This window comes from Dermacentor silvarum, chromosome 3, assembly GCF_013339745.2.
Source record: "Dermacentor silvarum isolate Dsil-2018 chromosome 3, BIME_Dsil_1.4, whole genome shotgun sequence".
NCBI lineage: Eukaryota > Metazoa > Arthropoda > Arachnida > Ixodida > Ixodidae > Dermacentor > Dermacentor silvarum.
The window spans coordinates 129105629-129129718 of NC_051156.1; the positions used below are offsets into that span (position 1 = coordinate 129105629).

The 24090-nt window shown below is 47.2% G+C and overlaps 1 protein-coding gene across 1 annotated transcript in view; it reads right to left on the bottom strand.

Moving 5' to 3' along the window:
• Nucleotides 1–19865, bottom strand: part of LOC119444784 (uncharacterized) — a 38806-nt gene extending 18941 nt beyond the window's left edge. Inside the window, exons 1-2 of the mRNA XM_049664735.1 lie at nucleotides 19788–19865; nucleotides 7777–8035 (exon numbers count right to left, since the gene is read on the bottom strand). Of these exons, the coding sequence (XP_049520692.1) occupies nucleotides 7777–8035; nucleotides 19788–19863 (335 nt within the window). The 5' untranslated portion in view covers nucleotides 19864–19865. The remainder of the gene's footprint in view (nucleotides 1–7776; nucleotides 8036–19787) is intronic.
• Nucleotides 19866–24090: the final 4225 nt, after the last annotated feature.

Below are 24090 nucleotides of genomic sequence, written 5' to 3' on the forward strand. Positions count from 1 at the left end.
AATATTCGACAATAAAAACCACTTTGAAGACCGACTATGTCCGATAGTTGTGCTCGGGTCTCAGTAGGATATTTGCCAAACTGCTAGCCTTTCCAACCGACAACAATTAAATATATTGTGACAGTGTAGCGACGGTTAAGAACCACAGTGGCACAATGCAAGTCACGAAATTAGCTGTTCATTGAGTTAACCTGTGCCCAGTAAAACAAGTAACACTCCAGCACATGTTTATTCTCTCTCTCTCTCTCTCCAGCACAACCATAGCGGAGAGCACACTTATCGACCACCTAAACTTTGGTCTGCGGATCAGACGCGTCAGCTATTTATGAACCTTCCTGCGAATTCCAGCTCAGTAAATCAACCTGTGTAATCGCTGGTGCTCTCATACATTCTAGAATGCGCACCAGTATTCGCGTTGCGCACTGAATTAGATTACCGAAGGCACGGCCACAACATAGGCAAAAGATAGAACCATAGATAAAACTCGAAAAACTTTCGAAACAGAAAGACTGATCTTGGACAGAGCGATAACATTTAAGATTTGTTAGCTGGCAAAATGTGATAACCAGATAAAGATAAACAAGTACACATGTTAAAAGACCAAGCAGCCTGTACTGCAAGCAGTAAAAACGTTTTCATTCTGTCCCTTCAATGGTACTGGTCGCGTCCAAAGCCTACAACAGACGCTTGTTATCAGCTTTACAATAGCATCCTCCAATTTATCACGGTCACGCTAGAGCAATTCATAGTCGCATTCCTTGGTATTTCGCCTCTAGGTCAAACTCTTACGATGATACATTTGTGTAAAGCGCTAACCAAAACTTGTAAGGTTAAGAGCACCCATTCATCACAGTGGAGTAGTTCGTTATCTCATTGGCGCATGCCAAGCACGTTGAAGTAACCTCGTTACGTTATGTCGGATATTTATTATTATCAGAGTGGTGCGATATGTGTTCCTCTATAAGTTTCTTAGCACTGAGTAAACGTAGCACTAATAAGATGGCCCGTTTGTGGAGTGAATGACTCCACAAACGGGCCATCAGAAGCTGCAGTATATGACTAAACTGTACAGGATTGAATTATTTAGTAAAACGTTTCGCGACGAAGACTAGGCAGGAAAGCTGTAGAGTTTCAGATTCCGTGGAACATGATCGCGGGTGCTACAGTGCAAATCTCTTCAAACTGTTTCTATTCCATTTCGGCAATCAACCGAATTCAAGAATTTGACGCGAATTGGTTGGAAGTATTTTGGACTCACCCCCCCCCCCCCCCCCTTTTTCACCTGTCTGTAACGCAACCACATGAAAGCCGGGAGAACTCCCAATCATTCACATGTACACATGTACATGTACGCGCTGATTAGGAATACATGTTAGAAATCACATGTACGCGCATATTAGGAATAAATTGAATGAAGAATGAAAAAACAATCACTTCCGATTCCACTTTGTTCTGTCAGCCGACCACTGCTTGCTAAAAGATTTCGGGCTGTGCCCTGTTCGTTTTCTGCCATGCGACGTCACAAATGGCGAACTTACACCACTTCAAAGTGAAGTTTATGCATTAAACATGCCATCGCCGAACAAAACGTTTCTTTTTTTTTCAGACCAGCCGGAGACTTCCCCGTTCCGAAAGGAACAGTAGATATCAGCCCACCGTTCACTCTGGCTACTTGAAGCTACCGGTGAGAGCAAACTCATTTACGTTTATTAAAAACATTACGTCTTAGTAAAACTTTGCCGAGGCATTTCAGCGCGTATACGCCATCCCTCGGCCAACAATTCTTTGGTGAGGATCCGTTTTAGTGTCATTTTTTAAAGCTTTTGTTGCACGCGCCGCGATTTTGGACCAGCCACCGCAAGCTAGGCAAGCGGAAGCGCACCAACCACAGGCGCCGGCATAACCGTCCTCATCTGATTAGCTATTTTCATTGTGCTAGCTCAACCCCAATGAAAAGCTATCCACTTGTTTGTGCTCCTCGCCTCTTGTCAGTCAATTAGATAAGAAAAACCTGTCAAAGCAGGCAATGCTATTCACTTTGTAAGCAAAGATTATCTCCTATAAACGAGGACAGCGTTTGATTGTTTGTAACACCGATGGGTCGGTCATGCACTCAAGATTCAGAAGCTGGAGTAATTGCCCCAGCAAAATCTATAGTGATAAAATTCTGGACATCGCACTTGACATCGAAGACGGCTGTCGAACTTACAGCTCTGCGTGCAGCAATGAAATTTATCGATCAGGAACCGCCCCAGAAATGGTCTATCTTCTGCGATTCCAAAGCCGCCCTCCAGAGTTTGCTCTCTGCACGAAGTCGTAAACCCCACGAACGACTTGTCGTGAAGACGCGCGAAATTTACCATCTGGCAGTTGACAAAGGACATGACAACGTATTTCAATGGCTGCCAAGTCACTGTGGTATCCTTGAAACCGAGCAAGCAGACGCAGCCGCTCGATCTTCACATACCAGTGGCGATTGCTTCGCTATCCCTATGTCCAGAACAAACGCAGCAGGAAATCTCCGTGCGCTTGTTCGCGAGCTTACGTTAACCCACTGGAATTCAACGAACTTTAAAAAGCAGCGCCTCTGTTCCCTGGATCCCAATCTGAAGATCCGCCTTCCACATGGCGCACCACGATGGGACGTAACTCTCATTTGTCGCCTATGGCTTGAAGTAGCTTTTACCAACGCGTACTCCTACCTTATCGAAATGGCCACAAGTCCAGATTGTGAAACTTGCGGGTGCAAAGTGATGATAGCACGTCTTCTGTGTGATTGTCGTCGTTTTAGTGCACAAAGGAAAGTCCTCAGCACCACGCTGGACAAGATAGACAGCCGTCCCCTTAAGGAAGACAGAATTTTTGGTCACTGGTCCCAGCCGACGTCGGAACGAACTGCTTTAAAAGCACTAGTACACTTTTTAAAAGGAACACGACTTAGTGAAAAACTATAGAATGTGCGGACTGATGCGTTTCTTTTTCTTTTCTTTTTAATCTTCTTCTGTTTTCTGATCTTTTCTGCCCTTACCCCATTCCATTGTGCAGAGTAGCCAACCGGACACTTAACCTGGTGACCCTCTCTGCCTTTCACCTCTTATTTTCCTTCCTTCCTTCCTGTAACATCCCTGCGAGTGACCACCTGATCATTGCCTCAGCGGTTACGTAATTTTGACGTAAGCAAATTCAATAAAACCCGACTGGAATAGTGTCACGTTATACGGCCGCACATCGTATACATTGTAGAATCAAAGTAGCCCAGCAAAAAGACTCAAACGCTAATTACGGCATGGTAACCAATGAAGCTTTTTCAGGAGAAGATACACAAGGTGATATCAAATATATAAACATAATCTCCGCAATGAAAGTGCGATAAGTACACCTTTAAACTATAAGCAGATCGCAGAAAAATTTTAAAGTAGGTCGTAGTGTCAAGGCCAATTTCTCTAGACATTTGGTTTTGTAGTACAAGTCAACAATATTTAAGAGATCCGTTGGCGCTTAACTTATATAGCGTGTATTGATGCTGCAAAGACAATGCAAAGTGACGGCTGCCTATTATTCCGAAAAATGTTCATGTCGCCGTAAGGAACAACATTTCGCAAACCTGCCGTCAATATTTAAGCCTGTCCAGTTACACAGAACGATAAAATTTCATTTTTATATTAACCAGGCTCTCTCGTGATATGACAAAAAGTGGGTCACTATGTCTATTTCAGTGTGAGTCTACTTTTATAACAAGCCTATTTTCGCAAGTAGCAACATTTGCTTAAAAAGTGTTGCATATACAAGGAAATGTTCGAATGTTTTGCCAGCATGCTCGAAAGGAATCAAAGATACGACGAAGGTGTTTGGATTTTTTTTAACGCAAATACGGAGTTCCCATGAAAAAAGCATTTGTAAAATGTTATGGTCATGAATGTACTCTTCTCCACCTCCTCACGCCTTTATTACCAATAGGTGAGAATACCACTCTATTTTTGAAATGATTGCAAGTAAGCAACAAAACAAACTCCAAGACACTGATTGTAGAAGCTGGCTGCGCTAGGGCCGGATTAAATAGTGCTAGCATCTTGAGTGGCATCCTGTTTCTTTGAACGCGCCATTTACAGTAAAACTGTTAATGCGACCAGAATCACTCAAAAACGTGGCATGCTGCTTTTAACGGTTTTATTTTTTTAGTGTGAATCGCTGATGCAGTTTATAGTTTGATGAATCCTGGAAAATGTTTTGGACAACGTGCAGACATGTTGAGAAGTGTGTGTGTGTGTGTGTGTGTGTGTGTGTGTGTGTGTGTGTGTGTGTGTGTGTGTGTGTGTGTGTGTGTGTGTGTGTGTGTGTGTGTGTGTGTGTGTGTGTCAAATGGGCGTTAGCCGAAAATTGATATACCCTTGTTTTCGGCCTATTTAGAGGCGTATGAAAAACCTAGTTTCTCCGCTCTATTTGAGGACAAGAAATGCCCGAATTTTTATATTAACAGGAAATGAGAGAAACTTTATAGTTGACATGTACGAGACGTTTCAGGTGTGTGCGTTAATTATATGCACTGAACACATCAACAAATATTTTTCCTCTTACAATTTTTATGCTTTATGCGAGTCATGCACTTGTGTTTCCCCGGTCTTTTCGGTGAACTATGCGAGGAATGTTGTACATATTTAATTGAAGTAGCAAGTATATTGTGTTTGAGTGATCGATAAATATTTATTTTGTTTAGGTTATTTACAGCTTTTACAGAAATTTGTTTACTCCAGCGTTCCAGTGTTTTACATTGCGGTTGTCTTCAACGTTTCCTACAGTACAAAACATTTGTACACAAATCCAAATTGAAATTCTCCGAAGTGGTACGTTAAGACTAATGCGTGACGAACTTTTCACGTTCTCTTTTTAGTAAGAAGCATTGCAACGTTTAAACGAAACTCCATTTTCCCTCTAATTTTATGCGCCATACGAGGTTCGTTGTTGGTTCCTCCCAATGCGGTTTTGTTTGTCCCATGTCCTCGGTGACTAAATAACGCACGTAGTTTATATTATGCGATAGTAAGGGGCACATTATTCATACTGCATCGTAAAATTTAAAAGCGGGTGGGCTGATTGTAGCTTCGGAAATAAGTTACGTATGCAGGTGCTCCGGGGCATTATGACTGCTTTACGTGTTACAAGGTGTAAAAAAGTTTGCCCACTGCCTTCACATAACTTCAAATGTCCCTAAAATGACAATTGGCAAACTTGGGAGGAACGCTATGAGAAATACGTGTGCGAACTTACATGCATGTACATAAAATACAGCCTTTGTAAACAATTCCTATATGTAGTGCTCCAACGCATTATATAGCCCTTTATGAAATGTTTCCCAGTCTCCGAAAAAACTCTAATATTCACAAAGATTACATTGGTAGAAATAAGGCAACCTTTTCAGTTTAGGTGTAAGCAAAGTTATAATTGTTATGCTTAACTGCGGCCTTTAAGTTGAATTTCGTATGCAGGTGCCCTGAAGTATTACAGGTATTTTACGAGCGGCGTTGAATTGAGGCCGCTGCCCTGGCGTAAATAAACATTAAACCGAGATCGAATTTAGCGGAGCGAGCATGGGTGAGAACGCTGCGGAAAATTGGGGTGTTAGCTTAAATGCACATGCATCAAATACAGACTTGTAAAACGTTTATTTCGGAAGAGTCTGAAAGCGCTGTGAGGCAGTGTTACGCTATAGTTTCTAATGTCCGATGGGAACTCTACGTTACACAAAGTAGATACTTGGCTAAAATAAGGGACCTGCTATAGGTTATGTAGAGGCAAAATTTAGTCTTCGTGCTAATTTAGACATGTGAAATAAATTACGAATATATGAGCAAAGCAGAGCATATATGAATAAATTTTAAGAGCGGTGCCAAATTTAGTAGGCGGTCTTGGCTTAACTACAAATGCCACCATAACCAAAGTTAGGAATAATGGCAGACAACTAAGGCAAATATGTCTACATGTGGTGCGTTGCATTTTCTTTTTTTTATATTTCTCGGGACGTACGATGTCCACCCGGTGTCTTCGGTTAGCTAAGTCAGGTACCTTCTTGAGGTTTGGTGAAAGTTAGGGCCAGGTAGCGAGTTAGTGTGTAGGAAAAGCTCAATGTCTGTGGGTTATATGTGCACATGAGCAAGTTGCAAGCACAAAAAATTTAATCTTTTTTAACACAGTAGCGTTAAGGGCCCCGTGTCGCAAAAATTGTGGTGTCGGCGTCGATGTCGGCATATGCATTGGCGTGTGGAGGAAATAATCGTGTCGAACCGCATCATCCCCAACGATCCCGACCGGTCGGGCCCTTCGCGTGGTGCAAGGCGTTAGCGAACAAAAATTGAATTTCTCAAAGTAAATTACGTGAAAAAAATGGTAAAGTACGACTTAACACAACGTACAGACGTGATAGCGTCGGACTGTAATTTGAATATACGAGAAAAAAAGCCTGATAAGAAGCCAGGGATCTTTGAATGCTATCGCATTCCACTCTTAAAGGGGTAACTTAAGGGTCCTCCAATTCTGATGGTGTTTCTCTGTACTTTGGTTCTAGGCAACATTGAGGGGAATGTTAAAAACCGAGCCTTTCTAAATTTTGATCGGGCCCCATGTCGCAGGAAATACTGTGTCGGTTTCGGCGTCAACGGCGTTCACTAACGCATCGCGTTCCACTCTTAAAGGCGAAGCTTAAGCGTACTCCAAGTTTTTTCTTGAGAGGTTTACAATTGCCAGTGAGATATATTTAGTGAACATGGTGGGAAGGCTACGGCAAGTGTGTGTGCGAAGTGAAATGCAAGTGGAATAAGTACAACCATTGCAAAAAACGAAAAAAAAATCCTGTAGCATGAGCTTGAAAGTGTCACCTGGCCATTTTTACTTTGTGTTAGTATCGTTGCACAAAGTTTACATTTCGTGAAAATAAGGAACATGGTATGAGTAATGTGCAGGTCAAATTCAAATTGTTCTGGTTAAATACGGTCAGCGCACTAAATTACGTATTAAAGCGCTCCAGAGCGTAAATGATTGAGTTTCACAAGCTGCGCAGATCTGCGAGCGCAGTTTCTTACGAGGCAGAACGCGCAACGTTTTAAAGCGTGTGACATAACTACACGAAATTGGGTTGCCTTTCTGCAAGGTTGCACAAGTGTATTTTACTTCGTCTCTCGAAGGCATGACTTTCTTTCTGTCTTCTTTCCCGAGGTGCTGGAGGTGGAAAACTCAGCTAAAGAGCCCTTAATCTTGAGATGAAGTTGAGTTACAACACAGAAAAAAAAATCTAAGACATTATCGAGAATCACTGCAATGACGACCCAAGACACAGTACTTCCGTTAAAATAAAACATTTTTTTGGGTGGTTATTCACTAAGTACAACATCGAACGGAGCATAAGAGGGTTGCCGCAGTGTCAGAAGTGGTATTTTGTAGCTAATTTCATCGTGTGATTTCATTTCGCATTTCGTTGTAAGCTCGGGGCGCCCCTACGATGCCGTTACCGCTGTTATCAGCCACTCGGTGGGACTGATGATAATTAAATGAAGAACTGAAAACTAAATGGATTGTTGTAAGATACAGGCGCTGAGACTGTATTTTAATTGTAGCTATTATTTTTATGTAATTCCAATCACTTCTTATGAGGAGCTCCCGCCAATTGGATGTTACGGGTCATATACCGGGGACGCGACTTTGTACGAGCCAATGAGTAAAGGTATAGAAAAAATAAAGAAATAAAAATAATCGTTACAAAATATAAACCCAGGTGTCACTTCTTGCCTTGAGGCATCGTTGCCCACCCAGAAGTTTCTGTCGAGAAGCAGGGTGATGACAGTCAGGTTGACCAGGATGAGACCAAAGATGACGAGGCACAGGCGTAATCCGAATATGTGCGTAGTGTACTCGAGCATGTAGGGGAACACCATGGCCGAGGCTGCTGCACCAGCGTACATGATGCCATGAGCTGTGCCACGGTACTTGCTGAAGTTCTGGCTAAGGAACACCTGCAGCGAGCTGAATACCAGCCCAATGCCAATACCTGGAAAAAAAGGAGAGCGTAGCACGAGTACTAGGGTATTCATGTTTCGTTAACTTCATGCGTACAATAATTGCCGTGACTAACAAACCGATGTCATTCACCGCAGGGAGCTCTTTTCAGTGCATATTTTTCATCTTCACCTTTTTTTATGACTGGACCACCATGGTGTCCGAGAAAAACGTGACACTTGCCGATACGTAAGTAACACTTTTGCCTCGGTGTTTTACAAAGAATATCTGTTATGTTTTGAATAATGTAATGTTTATTGAGCTCACTACTCCGTCTCCGTTATGAGGAGACGTACAGAGCAAGAAATCACACGCGGCAATTTTCGGTAAAAAGAAAACACCATTACAGGTTCTTGCCGTCTTGGGTTCTTCCAGCAGGTAAGATTATGGCAGCAAATTATCATAAACTTAAGTGACTACAGACGCTACTTAAGCGGTCGCTGTGTAAACATCTTCAATAAACTTGCGCTTGTGCAATGAGGCATAAATGTTGCGCTGAATCTCGACCTACACTAAGTACATAAAATAATTACTAAACTTGTTCCACATCCTTTCCAAATCATCGAAACACTAGCATATTAAATATAAAAACAATTCAAAAATGTATCTAGCCGAAAACGTAGGCAGCCATAAGGACACTAAGGTTCTATATGAGTCTGTAAGACAGATGAATACAGGCATTGCCGAACTCCACCGATTTGATCATGTCATCAAGGGCTATGCGTCACCTCTTTCACAACGCATCTAGGGATACCTTTAGGGAACTTCTCTTACAGCAGTAACTATCAGCCAACACTCAATAGCTCGATAGAACGGCCGCACCACTTCAGTATCTTGAACATGTTCAAACGAATGTCGCTGGACGCCTGCTACGAAAGGATGGACAGTTGGGCGAGTTGGTACGGTAACGCTTGTCCTTTCTTCTTCTGCCACCGTCCGCGCCTGCTACGAGCTGCGCAATCTCGTCTACATTTGCCATTTTGTTTGCGCAACATTTGTTTACCCATTCACAGCCGCCCTACTGGCTTTTCAGTAAGGAGAAACCATCTCGAGAATTTAGCAAGCTATGTGGACGTTTGTGTTCAGTTAACGCTTTCCTGCGAAGTAACAGCGGTGTCCAAAAACGAGGAGCACCTTCGGATTAAATTTGCGGATACGCTCATGGGCATTAGAAATTAAACTTACGCCATGAATTTCACCAACATCGAACACATTGTTCACAAAAACCACGTAATTATTACAGTGGTGCAAATATAACCACGATAAGGAGGAGGAGGAATAAACGTTTCATTTCGAAACAGTATCCCGGGTGGGATACTCTAGGTGGGAGGTATCCTCATTCCAGGAACCTTCTGGCCTTCACTGCCTCCTTGGCCCTGGCGACTAGGCGTCGTTGTTGTTCCAGGTCCTCGGAGACGAGCTTGGCTTCCCACGTTTCGATGAGGTCTTCGCTTTATTGTCTGGCGTTAAAGCCTTTTGGTGAGGGCGATGCGTCTGTGTTTAGGTGCCATGGGTACTCAAGGATCAGGTGCGTCAAGGTGTGCGGTACGCCGCAAATTGGACAGAGATATTCTTGTAGTGTCGGGTAGATTCTATGCATGAGTATTCCGTGGGTGTAAGTCTTACTTTGCAGTGTTCTGAGTGTGGTGCTTTCTTCTTTGTTTAATTTTGAGTGAGGTGGTGGGTAAACCCTGCGTTCGATCCTGTGATGGTAAAGAATCGCTGAGTAGGTGATAGGTACGATCTCTGCCCCTGCTGACGCTGGCCGGGCGTCTCGAGAGTAGGAAGGGTTGGTCCGGCAGGCATGATCGTGGGCCGCGTCGTGTGCTGCTTCGTTCCCCTCCAGCCCCTCGTGCCAGAACCCATGTTACGCAGGTGTACTGGATTGGAGTGCTTCGGCGCTTCAACATCTTTAGGGCTTCTGTCGACACGCGACCCTTAGCGAAGTTTCTGATAGCTGCATGCTTGAGAGTCGGAAAAGACGTCAGCTGTGTCCATGCACGTTGTAGTCGCCCGGGCGATCGCCACTTCTTTTGCAGTCTCAGGGTTTTGTGCACGGACTGTGGCAGACGCTAGTTCTCTGCCCTGGAAATCAACTACGCTCAGGGCATAAGCGTTTCTGTGCGGGTATTTGGCTGCGTCGGCGTGCGCGGCGTCCGGATCTTGTCTGTGTCTTCGACGTAGGGTATCCACTCGGGCTTGTCTTCTTTCCTTATGGTACCTGGGGTGCATGTTTCGTAGAATTGGTGCTATGCACAGGGATTCAGGATGTTCGGCGGAATTCTTTCTTTTAGGTCCGTTGCGGCTATGAAGGTTTCGCCGTAGCTTAGCCATTGGAGCACTGATCTTTCGGTGGGCGTGAGCTTCAGTCGTTCTAATTGACTGGCTTTGTGAGCTTCAGCTAGTTCTTGCCAGGTGTTGTGTACGCCCATCTTGAGAAGTATCGTGGTCGAAGCCGTGGATGGGAGCCCCAGGGCGATTTTAATGGATTTGCGTGTTTTAATGTTAAGTTTTTCAACCTCTGCATTTCTCAGCGCGAGGTAGGGCGTGCCGTAGGTTATTCGACTGGTGAGGAGTGCTTGCATCACGCGTAGCGTGTCTCGTTCTGTAAGGCCACTTCTAAGGCTTGCAACTCTCCTGACGAAATGCGTGAGCTGTTACATCGTTCGCTCTAGTCGCGGGAGGGTGGCCGCGCCGGAACCGTCTTTGTGGATGTGTAGGCCTAGAACTAGTAGGTTTTCCAATTTTGGGTTTGGCGTTCCATTAAGGGTGACACTGGGATAAAGTTCATCCTAGCTGGGTGGTCTGCCTCTCGTTCCTGACTTGAGGACGAGGTGTTCCGACTTTTCAGGAGCACAGCGGAGGCCGCATTTTTGGAAGTAGCTCTCGATAGTATTTACTGCTTCATGAAGGCGTGTTTTTTTTGCGTTCCGGTGTTCGAAGCCTTTGTCCGTAACGTGATATCTGCATAAAAAGCGTGTCGTAGGTCTGGTATGGCGTCGAGAAGGCTGGGTAGTTTATTCATGGCTACGTTGAAGAGCAACGGCGATATGACCGACCCTTGCGGCGTGCCTTTGTTCGATAGTCGAAAGCTGTTGCTGCGGAGGTTGTTTATTCCCACTGTTCCCGTGCGGTCTATGAGGTAATTCCTGACATAGTGGTATGTCCGCGACCCGCAGTCCAGGTCTTCAAGGTTGCAGAGGATAGCTTCGTGAGTGACGTTGTCAAAAGGTCCCTTTATGTCGTTGGCAAGAGTCGAGGATTTGCTTCGGGTGCTCAGGTGGTCGATTAGGTCTTCCTTGAGTAGAAGGAAGACGCCTTGCGTTGACAGGTTCTGCCTGCACCCGAACATAGTGTTTGGAAAATATCCGTTGTGTTCGAGGTATGGGGTTAGCTGGTTGTGTATCGAAAAGTTTCCCTACGCACGAGGTAAGTGAAATTGGGCGTAAGTTCTCGGTGCTGAGGTGTTTGTTTGGTTTGGGGATCATGGTGATCTCCGAATGCTTCCAGGCAGCTGGTAGCTCTCCTTTCTGCCAACATGCATGGAAATACTGGAGTAAGGGCTGCGGTGGCCTGCTGTCGATGATAGATGTTTGCCGGAGCTGGTGTTTCTAGTGAGCGTCGCTAGTGCTGCAGAGAGTTCAGCCTGCGTAAAGGGTTGGTCAAGTGCGGGGTGTGGTTTCCCACCGTAAACTTTGCCTTGTGCCGTCGTATTACCGGGTGGATCGCCGCACAGATTCTTCTGAATTTCTCGAAGGGTGTGTTCTCTTCCGATCCGGCGTGGTTGTACACGCGCCTACAGAGGTGCTGTCGCTGCTGCGTCTTTGTAGGGCCATTGTCGAGAACGGCGCGCAGGAGGTGCCACGTCATGTTTGTGCTCAATGTCCCTGGAGTTTGTCGCAAAATGCGTGCCAGTTCTGCGTTCCTAATTTCTCCGCGTATGCCTGCGCTTGCTCGGTGAGGAGGGCGATGAGCTTCTTTAATTTCTTGTTTAGATTCTGTCTCTTCCATCGCTTGAGGAGAGCTCTTCTGGCTTCCCAGAGGTGAAGGAGGTGCGCATCGACAGCTGGCGTAACTTCATTCAGCTGTATTTTCTTGGTGTGGCGATCCGCCGTCATCTCAGCCAGTCATCATCGATCAGCCAGTCATCTATGTTCTCGATGGTGGTCTCGACATTTAGCCCGTCTCTGAATGACTTCAACTCCGTTACTCGGGCCATTCCAATCTTGGCGGGCTTGCGAGTGTGGGCCACGGTCAGTTGGAGGATGTGGTCGCTGCCCAGGGTTTCTGGGAGTCGGCTCCATTCTGCCGAGGGCACGTTTAGCGTGAACGTGAGGTCTGGGTTTGTGTCTTTTGAGACACTATTCCCAATCCTCGTGGTTTGGAGTGGGTCGTTCCACATGGTGAGTCTGCGCTGTTGTTCAGTGTCGTGTACTCGGGCTCCTTTCTTCGTGGTGGTCTGGTATCCCCATGCCGTGTGTGAGGCGTTGAAGTCCCGCAATATAACGAGTTGAGGACCATCGGTGCGTTTCTCAATTTCTTGGACGAGGTGGTCGAAGTCTGAAAGGATATCTTTGGGAGGGCTGCACACACTCGCTAGGAAGAGGCTCTTGTGCGATTTCCTTTCCGGTATGACTTCTATTAAGGTGTGTTCGATCGCTGTGTTGACTGCTTCCAATTCCTGTACGGTGACAATCTTCTTGGTGAGGATTGCTGTGCGTTTTGTTTGTACGTGGGCGTTGTACCCTTGTAGCCGGACGTTTTGTGTATTTGTTTCTTGCAGTGCTATGAGGTCGGGTGGGTCTTCTTTGACAAATTCTTGTAAGGTAGTATGCCATGGTCGGCAGGAACGACAGTTCTATCGCCATATGCGGAGAGTCGAGAGCGCATTTGTCGTCGTATGATTAGGAACAGCCATTTTGGGTTAGTTCGGTTCCCTCCCGGCGCTCGCGGGTAGGTGAAACTGAGTGAGAGGTACTTCGGCCGTTTGCTCGCGCCCCCTTTCTGTCGGGCTGAATGTCATTTAGTGAGGTGTTAAGGTTCTCTTTGGTTAGATAGGTCTTCTTCACATGGGCTATGAAATTGTTTTTCTGCGCTGCATGTCCATCGACTTTGGCATGTAGCGTAGTAATCTTGTTTGCCATACTTGCGGCGAAATTTGATATTGCTTCCTGAACGATCTTCTCAATTGTGCAGTGGGTGCTTTTTATGAGAGTTTCTTAGAGGACTTGGAATCTTGCGTCAACTACGGATTCCACATCTGCGCTGGGAAGGCATGGTCGCGGCTGTACAATGTTCTCTTGGACTTTCGTACAATTCTGATGCCGCTTGACAATGTGGTCCCTTTGCTCCTCGCACTTCTGTAGAAGCCTGTTTATGCTGTCTTGCTGTTTTTGTTGACTTTGGATCAGCTTGTCGATGAGAGCCTGTTGGCATGGTAGTTGACGTACTGCTTTGAATTTTCACCCCATTTTCGAGAGTCTGGAAGGTCACGGTTTCGGCCGACGACGTTTTTGAGCTGCTCGTGGTTCTCTAACCACTCAATCCGCTGACCACATCCGAGTAGCTCGCGCGTTTGGGCGAGCGCGAGCGCGAGCGTGATCGGGAGGGCGATTGGAGTATAGATGTAGATCTTCGTTTGAGGGTGCTCAGCACTACTGCTCAAGCTGGTGGTTAGGCTTCCTAATATTGGACATTCTTCGCCGCCTGAGCTCCAGCGACTGTCTCGCTTTGAGCCTGTCCATGCGTTGTTGTCGTATGTTGAATGGCGGTGGGTTGGGTTTCAGTGTTTTCTTGCAATCTTCGCCTGCGATTTCATTCCCTTCTCCACATAACTTACAAGCTAGTTTGCCCTCATAGTCACGTAGTTTATCGGATTTGCCACATTTGCAGCAGAAGGCTGGCAGTGGTCTTGGACAGACATCCTGGCGGTGTCCTGTGTTACCGCAGGTCCTGCACTATTGCAACGACTTGCGGTAGGATCGGCAGCGAAAGTCGAGACTCTGGAAGCGGACGTAATAAGGAACCTGCGGTCCTTGGAAAAATATCACGGCCGCGGACGATTGCCCGAGCATACGGGCGTGGAGGACCGTGTGCCTTTGTGGTGCGCGAAGACTTGCCTCGAGTTTCTCGTCACTCGTGCCGGGCAAGGGTCCGCTTATAACACCTCTGGATACATCGTCCGGAGTTCTCATGTTGCCTTTTACAGCAAAGAAAGTGCCGCCAAGTTGTATTGTGCTGATATTTTCGTCGTTTCTTAGCATCTTCCCAGTCGGTCGTGCTTGCAATAATCAGGTTCTCGATTCTCTGCACTTGAACACAATTTTTCGCCGAATTCTTGCTGCGAGAAACCACTGGCTCTTCCAATGGCATGCATTATGGTGACATTGTTCCACTTTGCAAGGTCAAGGCCTGCTTGTTGGCGGTATACGACCTGGTAGTCGTCGACTGATAGAGGCGGCATCTTAGGCTTTCGCTGTTGCGGCGGGGGTGATATTCTGGTCGTTTGTTCTTTGGTTGGGTTGCTTTCTTGTGTTGTTTTATTCTCTGCGTCCTTCGTGCCTGTTCTGCCCCTCGTGATCCAGATGCTCTAACGTTCAATTGTTCTTCCTCTGTTTGCGTCGTAATTCCAGGTAGCGTCTGCGTTGTTTACTTCAGTCGGGTCCATTTGCACTGTGTTTGTATCTTCCAGCTGTTCTCTTGGTATTTCTATTGGCTTTGGTGCTGCTTGGCTCATCTCGAAAGCTTAGTCGCCGCGTGGGCGGGCGCCCGTGCTGCGCTCACAGATACGTTCGAGTGGCGCGAGCACGAGCCGCGCGCCACAGGTGAAATGGCGCGTTCCTGGCCGCAGATCTGATAGCTCGTTCGCCGTTTGACTTAACCAGGCGGGTGTGCGACCGTCGCAGAAATCAGGAAACAGGGCACTCACTTGGTGGTCGTTAGTTTCCGCGGATTCCTCTCGTCTTGCCGGTTAAGCAGTTAGCAAAATTAGGTTGATCATTAGCCGTGATCCTGGTTGAGAGGCACGAGAAGCGGGAGCCCATGTGAAGCACGTCTGCTCTCCACGGCCCCGTAGCGGAATTTTTTTTTTACCACGATAAGGCAAAAAATATATATATTTGACAAATATATCCGGAGTCTTCGGAGTACCCCACTACGGCGTACCAAAACCACGATCTGATTATGAGGCATGCCGTTGTGGGCATTTTGGCCACCTGGAGTGATTCAACGCGCACCCAATGCACGGAACACGGGTTGTTTTGCATTTGCCTTCCATCGAAATGCGGCCGCCGCAGCTGATTAAACTCTTTAGCGCTCGGAATCGTTTGCCAGCATTTCATGTAGAAGTTGAAAGGGTTTTAGCCTTCATTCAAGGCAAGAAATAATCACGTGCAAATGCCACGCCGGCGCTCCTTTAAAAAAATGGATTTATTGTCATCAGAAGAAAATAAAAAACACTAATTACCGAGTTTACGTTTGCAGCTGACTCTGATGGCACTCTGAGCGGCAGGTGAGAACAATACGCTGCGTAGACTACATCTGCCATACTATAGAAACAAAATGAAAAATTCCGCCAAAGCTTCTCTCACAATGACTGCCGTCGTTAATGCGAGCAGCGTTGAAGCATTGCAGCGACACGCTGTATTTCTGAGGGCACTTATTTGGAATTTGTAGAAGTAATTCATGGATTAATTCGTCCGTACAAATATTGATTCCCTCCGCTGTATGCGACATACACTATCTACAGTAACGGTCCACTTTGCTATGACACATCATTGCCAGGACCGGCCTTGACCATGACGGCTTGATGGAGGCCGCATGACGACGATGCCGTCACGACGATAGAAAGGGACGAGAAATGAGGGCGACGGAATAACAATAATCCGATGACGTTATTGAAATGAAGAAGACGGCATGGACACAAGGGGGTGTAGACGTGTGTATCACGCCGATGACAATATGAGGATAACTATACGACGACGACGGCGTGCAGAAGATGTTCAGAAGAGAATCCGTTGGCGAAGCTGTATGACAGTACTGGAACCACCGTGGCGGCATCATGACAAACCCTTCTGAAGGTGTTTGTGTTCTGTCTGCTAACACTTAAACGTATTGCTCAGACGAAATAACACCCTTGTGCAAGCATTTGGAAACCACATTTCACTGGTCAGTGCTAGCCATCGGTATGATTGAAATATTTCTGTAGTAAGCTTGCTCCGGAATGACTTTCAGTTGGCGAAAAGTCATCCCTTTAATCAACCTTATGCCACGGGACAAAAAGGTCGCCGTTTCGCCCGAAAGGTGAAATATCGTTTGCGATAGAAAATTCGGCGACAGGTATACGAAGTAAAGATAGTAGTTTTATCGGCAGTATAAATATGTAAATATTCGCTTACTAACTAAAAAATTCGCAGGAGGCGAAGCATCGATTGCGATAGCAAATTAGTAGATAGCTATACGAAGTAAGGATAGTAGTTTTATCGGCCGCATAAATATGTAAATGTTCGCTTACCAACTAAAAAATTCGCAGTTCAACCCGAAAGGTGAAGTATCGATTGTGATAGAAAATTAGTAAATAGCTGTACGAAGTAAGGATATCATTTTTATCGGCCGTATAAAGTTGTAAATATTCAATCATTAAATAAAATCTGGAGGAAGCTTAAGCTTCCCCTTTAAGAGTAGAACCCGATAGCGTTATCGGGACCCGTTCGCATCGCAATGCGCGGATGTAGGTATGGTAGAAATGCTGGACAAGCGGTTTGTGTTTGAGTTTCCTCGTAGCAGAATTAGATTTTCTCGTACATTCAAATTACAATCCGACGCCGATTCATAAAAAGTCCGACGGTGAATCCCACGCCGAATGGTAAAGTCGTGCTTTGCCATTTTCCTGACGGATTTCACTGTGAGAAATTCAATTTTTGTTCACCAAAACCTTGCAACACCTAGATGGCCTGTGTAATCGGGGTGGTTGGGGATTTTCTCCGCCACCCGCATCGCACGCTGGTTACTGACGCCGGATTTTGTGCGACACGGGGCCCTTAACGTTGTCGCGTTAATAAACAAGCACGGTGTCGCGGGCGTACAAGTAAACATGAACACATCACATCGCGCTCGATGATCTCAGAAACTCGTGAAAACATTGGAATGACTAAGCGCGCCAGCGGCAGCGAGAAAATTGACCTTCGCGCTGGCTCTCGCTTCAACGCGAACTAAACGTCGAAAGCACAGCGCATACGAAGCTACCGGCACTCGGCGAATGCCCTTTGTCCCCATCGCAGATCGCTTTGAAGATGAGGCCCCGCGAACGCACACTTCGTCCGCATCCCAGATCGCTTTCAAGATAGCTCCGTGAGCAGCAGCCGCGGAAGCTGAACGCAGCCCCCCCCCCCCTTCCCCCTCCCGTCTCCGTCGCCTCCTCCCGGTGACTCGCGCGTAAACGAAGACCGCGTGCTTCCGGCCGCCTTCCTCTCTCACGTGCGCGAGATTAAGCTGCGGTTGCCGGCTCACCCTCGCACACACAGCGCACGGCGCGCGGCGACGATTTTATCGCTGTCGGACTTTAAACGGAACCTCACGGCCACGATGACGGCGACGGCAAAAATGTGCTTGGAGGGTCCATGTAGTTGCTATCGCAATAAAAACCTTGGGAGTGGGGTCCTACCGTGAGTGACGCCGAGCGTGAGAGATATCCATACGATGCTGGGTGCCACGGCCGAACACAATACGCCCGCCCAGGCCAACATGCTTCCGATCGTCATCACGCTCAGCGGGTTGAGGCGCTCGAAAAACACAGCCACTAGGAGCCCTGCAAGAGACAAAATCAACAGACTTCAGCAATTGATCTGTCGCTGAACCTGTTTACTACGACAGCGACAGAATGTTACAACGAAAATCGTTCTCAATAAATAAATTATTTGTTATGATCGCAAAGTCATCTTCTTCCACTACAGTATTGAAATTTGTGGCCTGGGAAATAAATGCACAGACTGATGGAAGGTCTGTGGAACACTATCAGAATATGTGAGGTACCCAAAACGTTGCACGAATTACCAAGAGCTAATGCTCCGGGATTTCCCAGTGGTCAACGTGCCAAGTGCACACTGCCACAGTAAAGTGATTTCAAGTCCTGTGGTTGGGTAATTTTGTTCTTCACACTTGTCAACGGGCTTTGCCGATGTTGCTATCCAAGAGCTAATGTGTCAGCGCAGCTTATATTTTTCAACCACTGTTATGAAACCTTTGAGTATCATGCGCTGTTTCAATAGCACGCCTGCGGCCATGGAGATATCTATATGAGCAAACATTAAAAATAGAGAGAGGTATAAGGTCGTGATTTGTTGCTTCACGGCGTAGAATTGAGATGCACTCCATGGCGCTCCAGTGCCGTGCCATGTAAGCCGGTTAGCTGTGGCTTGGAGCGCCCGCACTGCGAGAAATGTTTGTTTTGTTGATCCTATGTGGATAGTGAGCGTGAAGATGAGGCCTGACAGCTGCACAACCTCAACACTAGGGAAGGTGGTCGTGGCGATTAGTGTAACCGAAAGGGCGGACAATCGGAAAAATCAGGCCAAGATTCGCGCTTTTAACTCCTGCTTCACAAACGGAAGCTTAACTTAAACTCATTCGGTCAAACGATGCATCAGCCGCTTGACCACATCGGGACAGGACGCCAGTCAAGCAGACTTTAAAAATCTTATAAGTAGCCGCTGTATCTTTTCTGAGCGTTCGGTATTTGGTGCCGGTTGAGAAAATTAATGATATAACATCCGAAGGGCTTCTAGAATGTCACATTTTATTGTATTTATTTATTTAACATAACTGTTAATCACACACGGGATCCTAGCGGGGAGGACACATACATGAGTACAGCGTAAGATACCTAAGACAGGTTTATGAAACACAATGCAATGCAATTTTACAATAATTATCCATCAAGTAAACTGTGACAAATATAAAGAACGTAAGTGCATCGAACACAGTAAAACTAAGCAAAACAAAACTGAGTCAACAGAAAGAAAGGGAGCACAATTTTTGAGACGCAAGCGCGAAATCAGAATACAGAGAACGTAATACAGTTTCCAAATGTAGAAAATGTGGTGTAAAATGAGTGATGAACAGCTATGCACGTATTATTTCCTCGACCAACAGTACAACATTTTCCGAAGTCGGAGTGCTCGTGACTGAATTGTAAAGCTCGTTCCACTCGATGATTGTATGATTAAAATAAGAGTATTTAAAACAGCTCTTGTTGTACCTGTGTTTAACAAGGGATGAAGATGGTTATGACGTGTAGGACTTGTACGTGATAAAGAGATACCTTTATATGCTGTCGATTTTTATTTCGCCTATGAATTAATTAATACAAAACCTTCAGTAAGGCAAGTTTAGTGCGATTTTGTAAGGTTAACATACCATCGTGCTTTAGTGAGCTAGTTGGTGAGTCAGCTTGTACTTGTTAAAGATTAGACCTTGATACGTTACTCTGTACACAGCTTCGCTTCTGCCTAAATTAGAAACGCCAGCACTCGAATATCTTAATTTCTCACGGAACTAAGTTTTCCGCGTATAGAAAAAAAACTACAGTTTCCATTGAACACTTCCCGCCTTGCTCTGGAAGGAGCTTTGGAGGAGCTCTGGCGCCGTCCGGACCATCAAGTTTATTGTATAGGCCTACGCTGGAGCCAATATTTTGGTCATAACACTTTAATCATATATCCAGGAAATTAGGTGGAACAATGGTTTACCGGCCATTTCGCTGGTTGCATCGATGAGTGTGTCTGGCCAGGACGCCGCGGAACGACACACCCCAAATTCTTCCATGATGCTGATATAGAAAATGCCCGAAGAGCGGAGGGACGCTGAGCCGAAAAAAAACGCGGCTGCAGCAACAACTGGTCACGTGCCACTCCTTGTCGGTTTCGTACGTGTGGCCTAGCAGTTCCGCCTGCAAGAAAAAAAAGAGAAAAACACAATACAGCTTAAATTGAAGATCTATTCTTCACGAATATATTTCGCTGCCTGTACAATCGTCTCGGTAGGAATTGCTCCTTGCCATGGTCAACCCTAAAAATAACGTTTGCATCACTTCTATAAACGAGTGCATAGTAAATCAATGATGTCACTGCCTAATCCCCCTCCCCCTGCGCACCCTCAACACATAGTTTATAGCGAGGAGCTGGGCTAGAATGTTCTGCGCAGCTCCGATCCCACCTACAGGACCGAGTCCTGAGGTGGGTTGAGGAGGTGGCGGAGGCCTACCAAGACTGATAGATGGACGTCCAGCCGCATAGGTGGTGACGGACACCTGCTGGGACTGGCACATAGACCTCCCTCTGTGCCCTTCCCCACCCACTCCCCTTTATTGAAAAGGGAAATAAAAGTTTATTCATTAATTGACACTGTTTTTGAAGTGTAACATTAAATCATGCGTAGAACATTCCTTGTGCAACCAGGAAAAAAATAAACTGGCTCATTCCCGATGGACTCACGCCTAATAATATTAGGCTTGTTTAACGAAGTAGAAGAGAACAACAACCTCACTGTGGCCGTGCGCCGACTGTTGCTCACCATCTAATCTGGTAAATTTAAACCTCCTTCGCGCACGTACCAGTTTGGTGTAGGTGCTAGTTATCACCAACAACCGAACAACAACTACTCCTGCTGGGCCGAACTCAACGCTTTGCTGGACTTAAACCTTAAGTCTTATGACGCGCTATATATATATATATATATATATATATATATATATATATATATATATATATATATATATATAGCAAAACGACTGAACATTTGTTTTGCACCTCAAAAAGCCCTCTGGCTATGCAAATGTGGCGCTCAAGAAGCAGGGGGATGTTTGCCTCAGCAATTCCTTCGGCGACGTCCTCCATGTCGCATCGGACAAGGGTAAGCACACTGCTCTTGGGTGGCAACGTGACGTGATGGTCGGCAACGCGAAGCGCGATGTCACGGTCGTTGTCATTACTGTGCGCTATGGCTTGCGTAGTAGCGAAACTGACTCTAGACTCTTGCAGGTCGATGATAGCGCCGTTCGCCTGAAGGAAATCCATGCCGAGTATAATGTCCTTTGAACATTCAGGAAGAATGACGAAGTCGCCGATATACGTGAAGCCCCGAATGTTGACTCGTGCCGTGCACCGACCGATTGGGGTTAAGAGGTGCCCTCCTGCAGTACGAATCTGAGTTCCGGCCCATTGCGTCGAAACTTTGTTCAGCATACGTGCGAGATTCTGGCTGATGACAGACGTGTCCGCACCCGTGTCGATTAACGCCGTGACTTCGTGGTCATCTATGGTAACTGGCACGTCGTAAGATACTGCCACCGAACTGCACTGATTTCTCTGCGTCTCAATTGCGTCATATCGCGGTCGTCGTAGTGGAGGATCTTCAGCGTTCGCAACATCAGCGACCTCACCTCCGCAGGTCGCTGGACTCAGTTTTCCCGGGAAGCAGGGCTGGGTGAGCGACGCCTTGTAGCACTCGGCGTGAAGAGGGGGCTGGAAGACCTGTGTCGGGCGGGTGACGGTGACCGGGTGTCATGGAATCGTGGGGCAAACGAGGTCCTGGCGTCCGCGAGGTAGGCTTCAATCTCTAGGGGGCGTTCGCCATTTCGTGGGCACGGCGCATTCAGTGAAAATCCACGGAGCCCAGCTCGGCGGTAAGGACATGCCCTGTAGAGGTGATCGGCTTCACCGCAGTGAAAACACAAGGGCCTCCGGTCTGTAGTGCGCCATACGTCGCTCTTGAGGGGTGGTCGTGCTTCAGCCATGAATGGCGTGCGGCGAGGCCTGAAGTCGCCAGTTGCTTGTTCCACGGCGCGCACACCATGGAAGTCCGGCACGTCGCTCACACCGTGAAAAGTCGGCGACAACGAACTTCGCGCAACTTCCGCATACGACATGCGAGGCTGTGGCTGCCGTATCTCGGGCTGTGATGTCTCGCTTCGCTCTGGGACTTGGACTGCCTGCCTGATTTCCTCTCGGATGACCTCAGCCAGGGAAAGTCGCGGTACCGATGCCGGAGCCACCTGAAGCTTCTGGAGCTCTTCTCTAACAACAAGCCTAATGAGCTTCCGCAAGGCGTCGGTATTGTCAACAGGTATAGTGAGATGGTCACGTGATAGGGTCGATACGTCGCGGTTGTACTGCTTTGTTCGCTGCTGCAGTGCCTTTTCCATTGATATGGCTTGCGCGAGAAACTCTGCAACGGTCTTTGGTGGGTTGCGTATCAGGCCTCCGAATAGCTCTTCCTTGACACCACGCATTAAGTTCCTGAGCTTCTTTTCTTCCGGCATGGACGGATCCGCGCGTCGGAAAAGTCGGCACATATTCTCGACAAACATTGCGACGCTTTCGTTCGGCCGCTGTACTCTCGCCTGAATTGCAGATTCAGCTCGCTCCTTGCGATCAAGGCTGGCATATGTGCTGATTAGCTGCCGTCGGAATTCGTCCCATGTTGATAGGGCCGCCTCACGGTTCTCAGACCATGTCCGCGCATAGTCCTTGAGGGCAAAGTAGGCGTTGCGTAGCTTGCGCTCCGGAGTCCAGCCGTTGAATTCTGCGACACGCTCAAAGTGATCGAGCCAGTCCTCAACATCCTCGAAGGTGCCCCAATGGAAGGATTTGGGGATTAGCGGCTGATTAAGCACGACCTCGGTCAGTGCAGTTGAGGAAGAAGGAACTGATGTACTCATCGTTCTGACTCGGTTGGGCAGAGGCTCGTGCTCCGGTGGCAGTCCTTGAAGTCGACGGCTTGTTCGTACGTGAACAGGAGTCAGCTCGACCGGACTTCGTACTGGGCTTGTAGGCGGGGTTCGATCTGGGAGTGGTAGCATGTACCCCGCACCTCCACCAGAAAAATGTAACGAAGATCGAAGACGGAGTCTTGAAAAATAGATGCTTCTCTTTAATGGCGGGCCAGAAGAAGAACGTGCAGCCTACGCGCTTCGTCGTCTTTCATGACGCAGACCTTTGCGCGCGCCGTCCCGCTGTGCGTGAGCCCCACATTTTGTGCTCTACGTCGACATACGTGGAGAGCATATCAGCCAGCGTTCTGTTCAGACGTTCTGTTAATCCATTGGTTTGAGGGTGATAGGCAGTGCTCTTGCGGTAAAAGCTATGTGTTAGCTGGAGAACGTCCTGCATAAGTTCGGCTGTAAATGATGTATCGCGATCCGTGATGAGAGCAGAAGGTGCACCATGTCGTAGGACGATGTGGTGAACGAAGAACTTGGCCACTTCATACGAGTTTGCTTGCGGAATAGCTTTGGTTTCGGCGTACCGGGTTAAGTAGTCGGTAGCGACGACTATCCATCTGTTGCGCGAAGAGGTCACTGGGAATGGCCCAAGTAGATCCATTCTTATTTGTTGGAACGGTGCTTGAGGAGGGTCCACAGGGTGGAGAAAGCCAGCCGGTTTAAAGGGCGGTTTCTTGCGGCGCTGACAATCGCGGCAGGTCTTCACGTAGCGTTGAACAGAAGAAAAAAGCCGGGGCCAGTAATACTTCTGTCGTATCCTTGCTAATGTCTTAGCGAATCCCAGGTGTCCCGCGCATGGCTCATCATGGCAGGCTTGCAAAATGTCTTGGCGCAGCGCCGATGGCACGAAAAGGAGGTACGTATTTGGACCGCTTCCGCAGTTTTTCCTGTAAAGGACGTTGTTGCGCAAACAGTACGATGATAAGCCGCGCACGAGCGAGCGAGGCAAAACACCTGCAACTCCTTGAAGTTGCTCGATCAGCGGCAGCAGCTCAGGGTCAGTGCACTGGTGCTCAGCCATCTTTACGGCGTCGACAACACCGACAAATGGCAAGTCATAGTCAGGGTCCGTTGATGTCGTAGGGAGCGGGGCGCGTGACAAACAGTCAGCGTCGCTGTGCTTCCTTCCAGATCGGTAGACAACGGTAACGTCGTACTCTTGTAAGCTCAGGCTCCAACGGGCTAGTCTGCCTGAAGGATCCTTGAGGTTGGCCAGCCAGCACAGAGCGTGGTGATCGCTGACAGCCTTAAAGGGTCTACCGCCCAAGTAG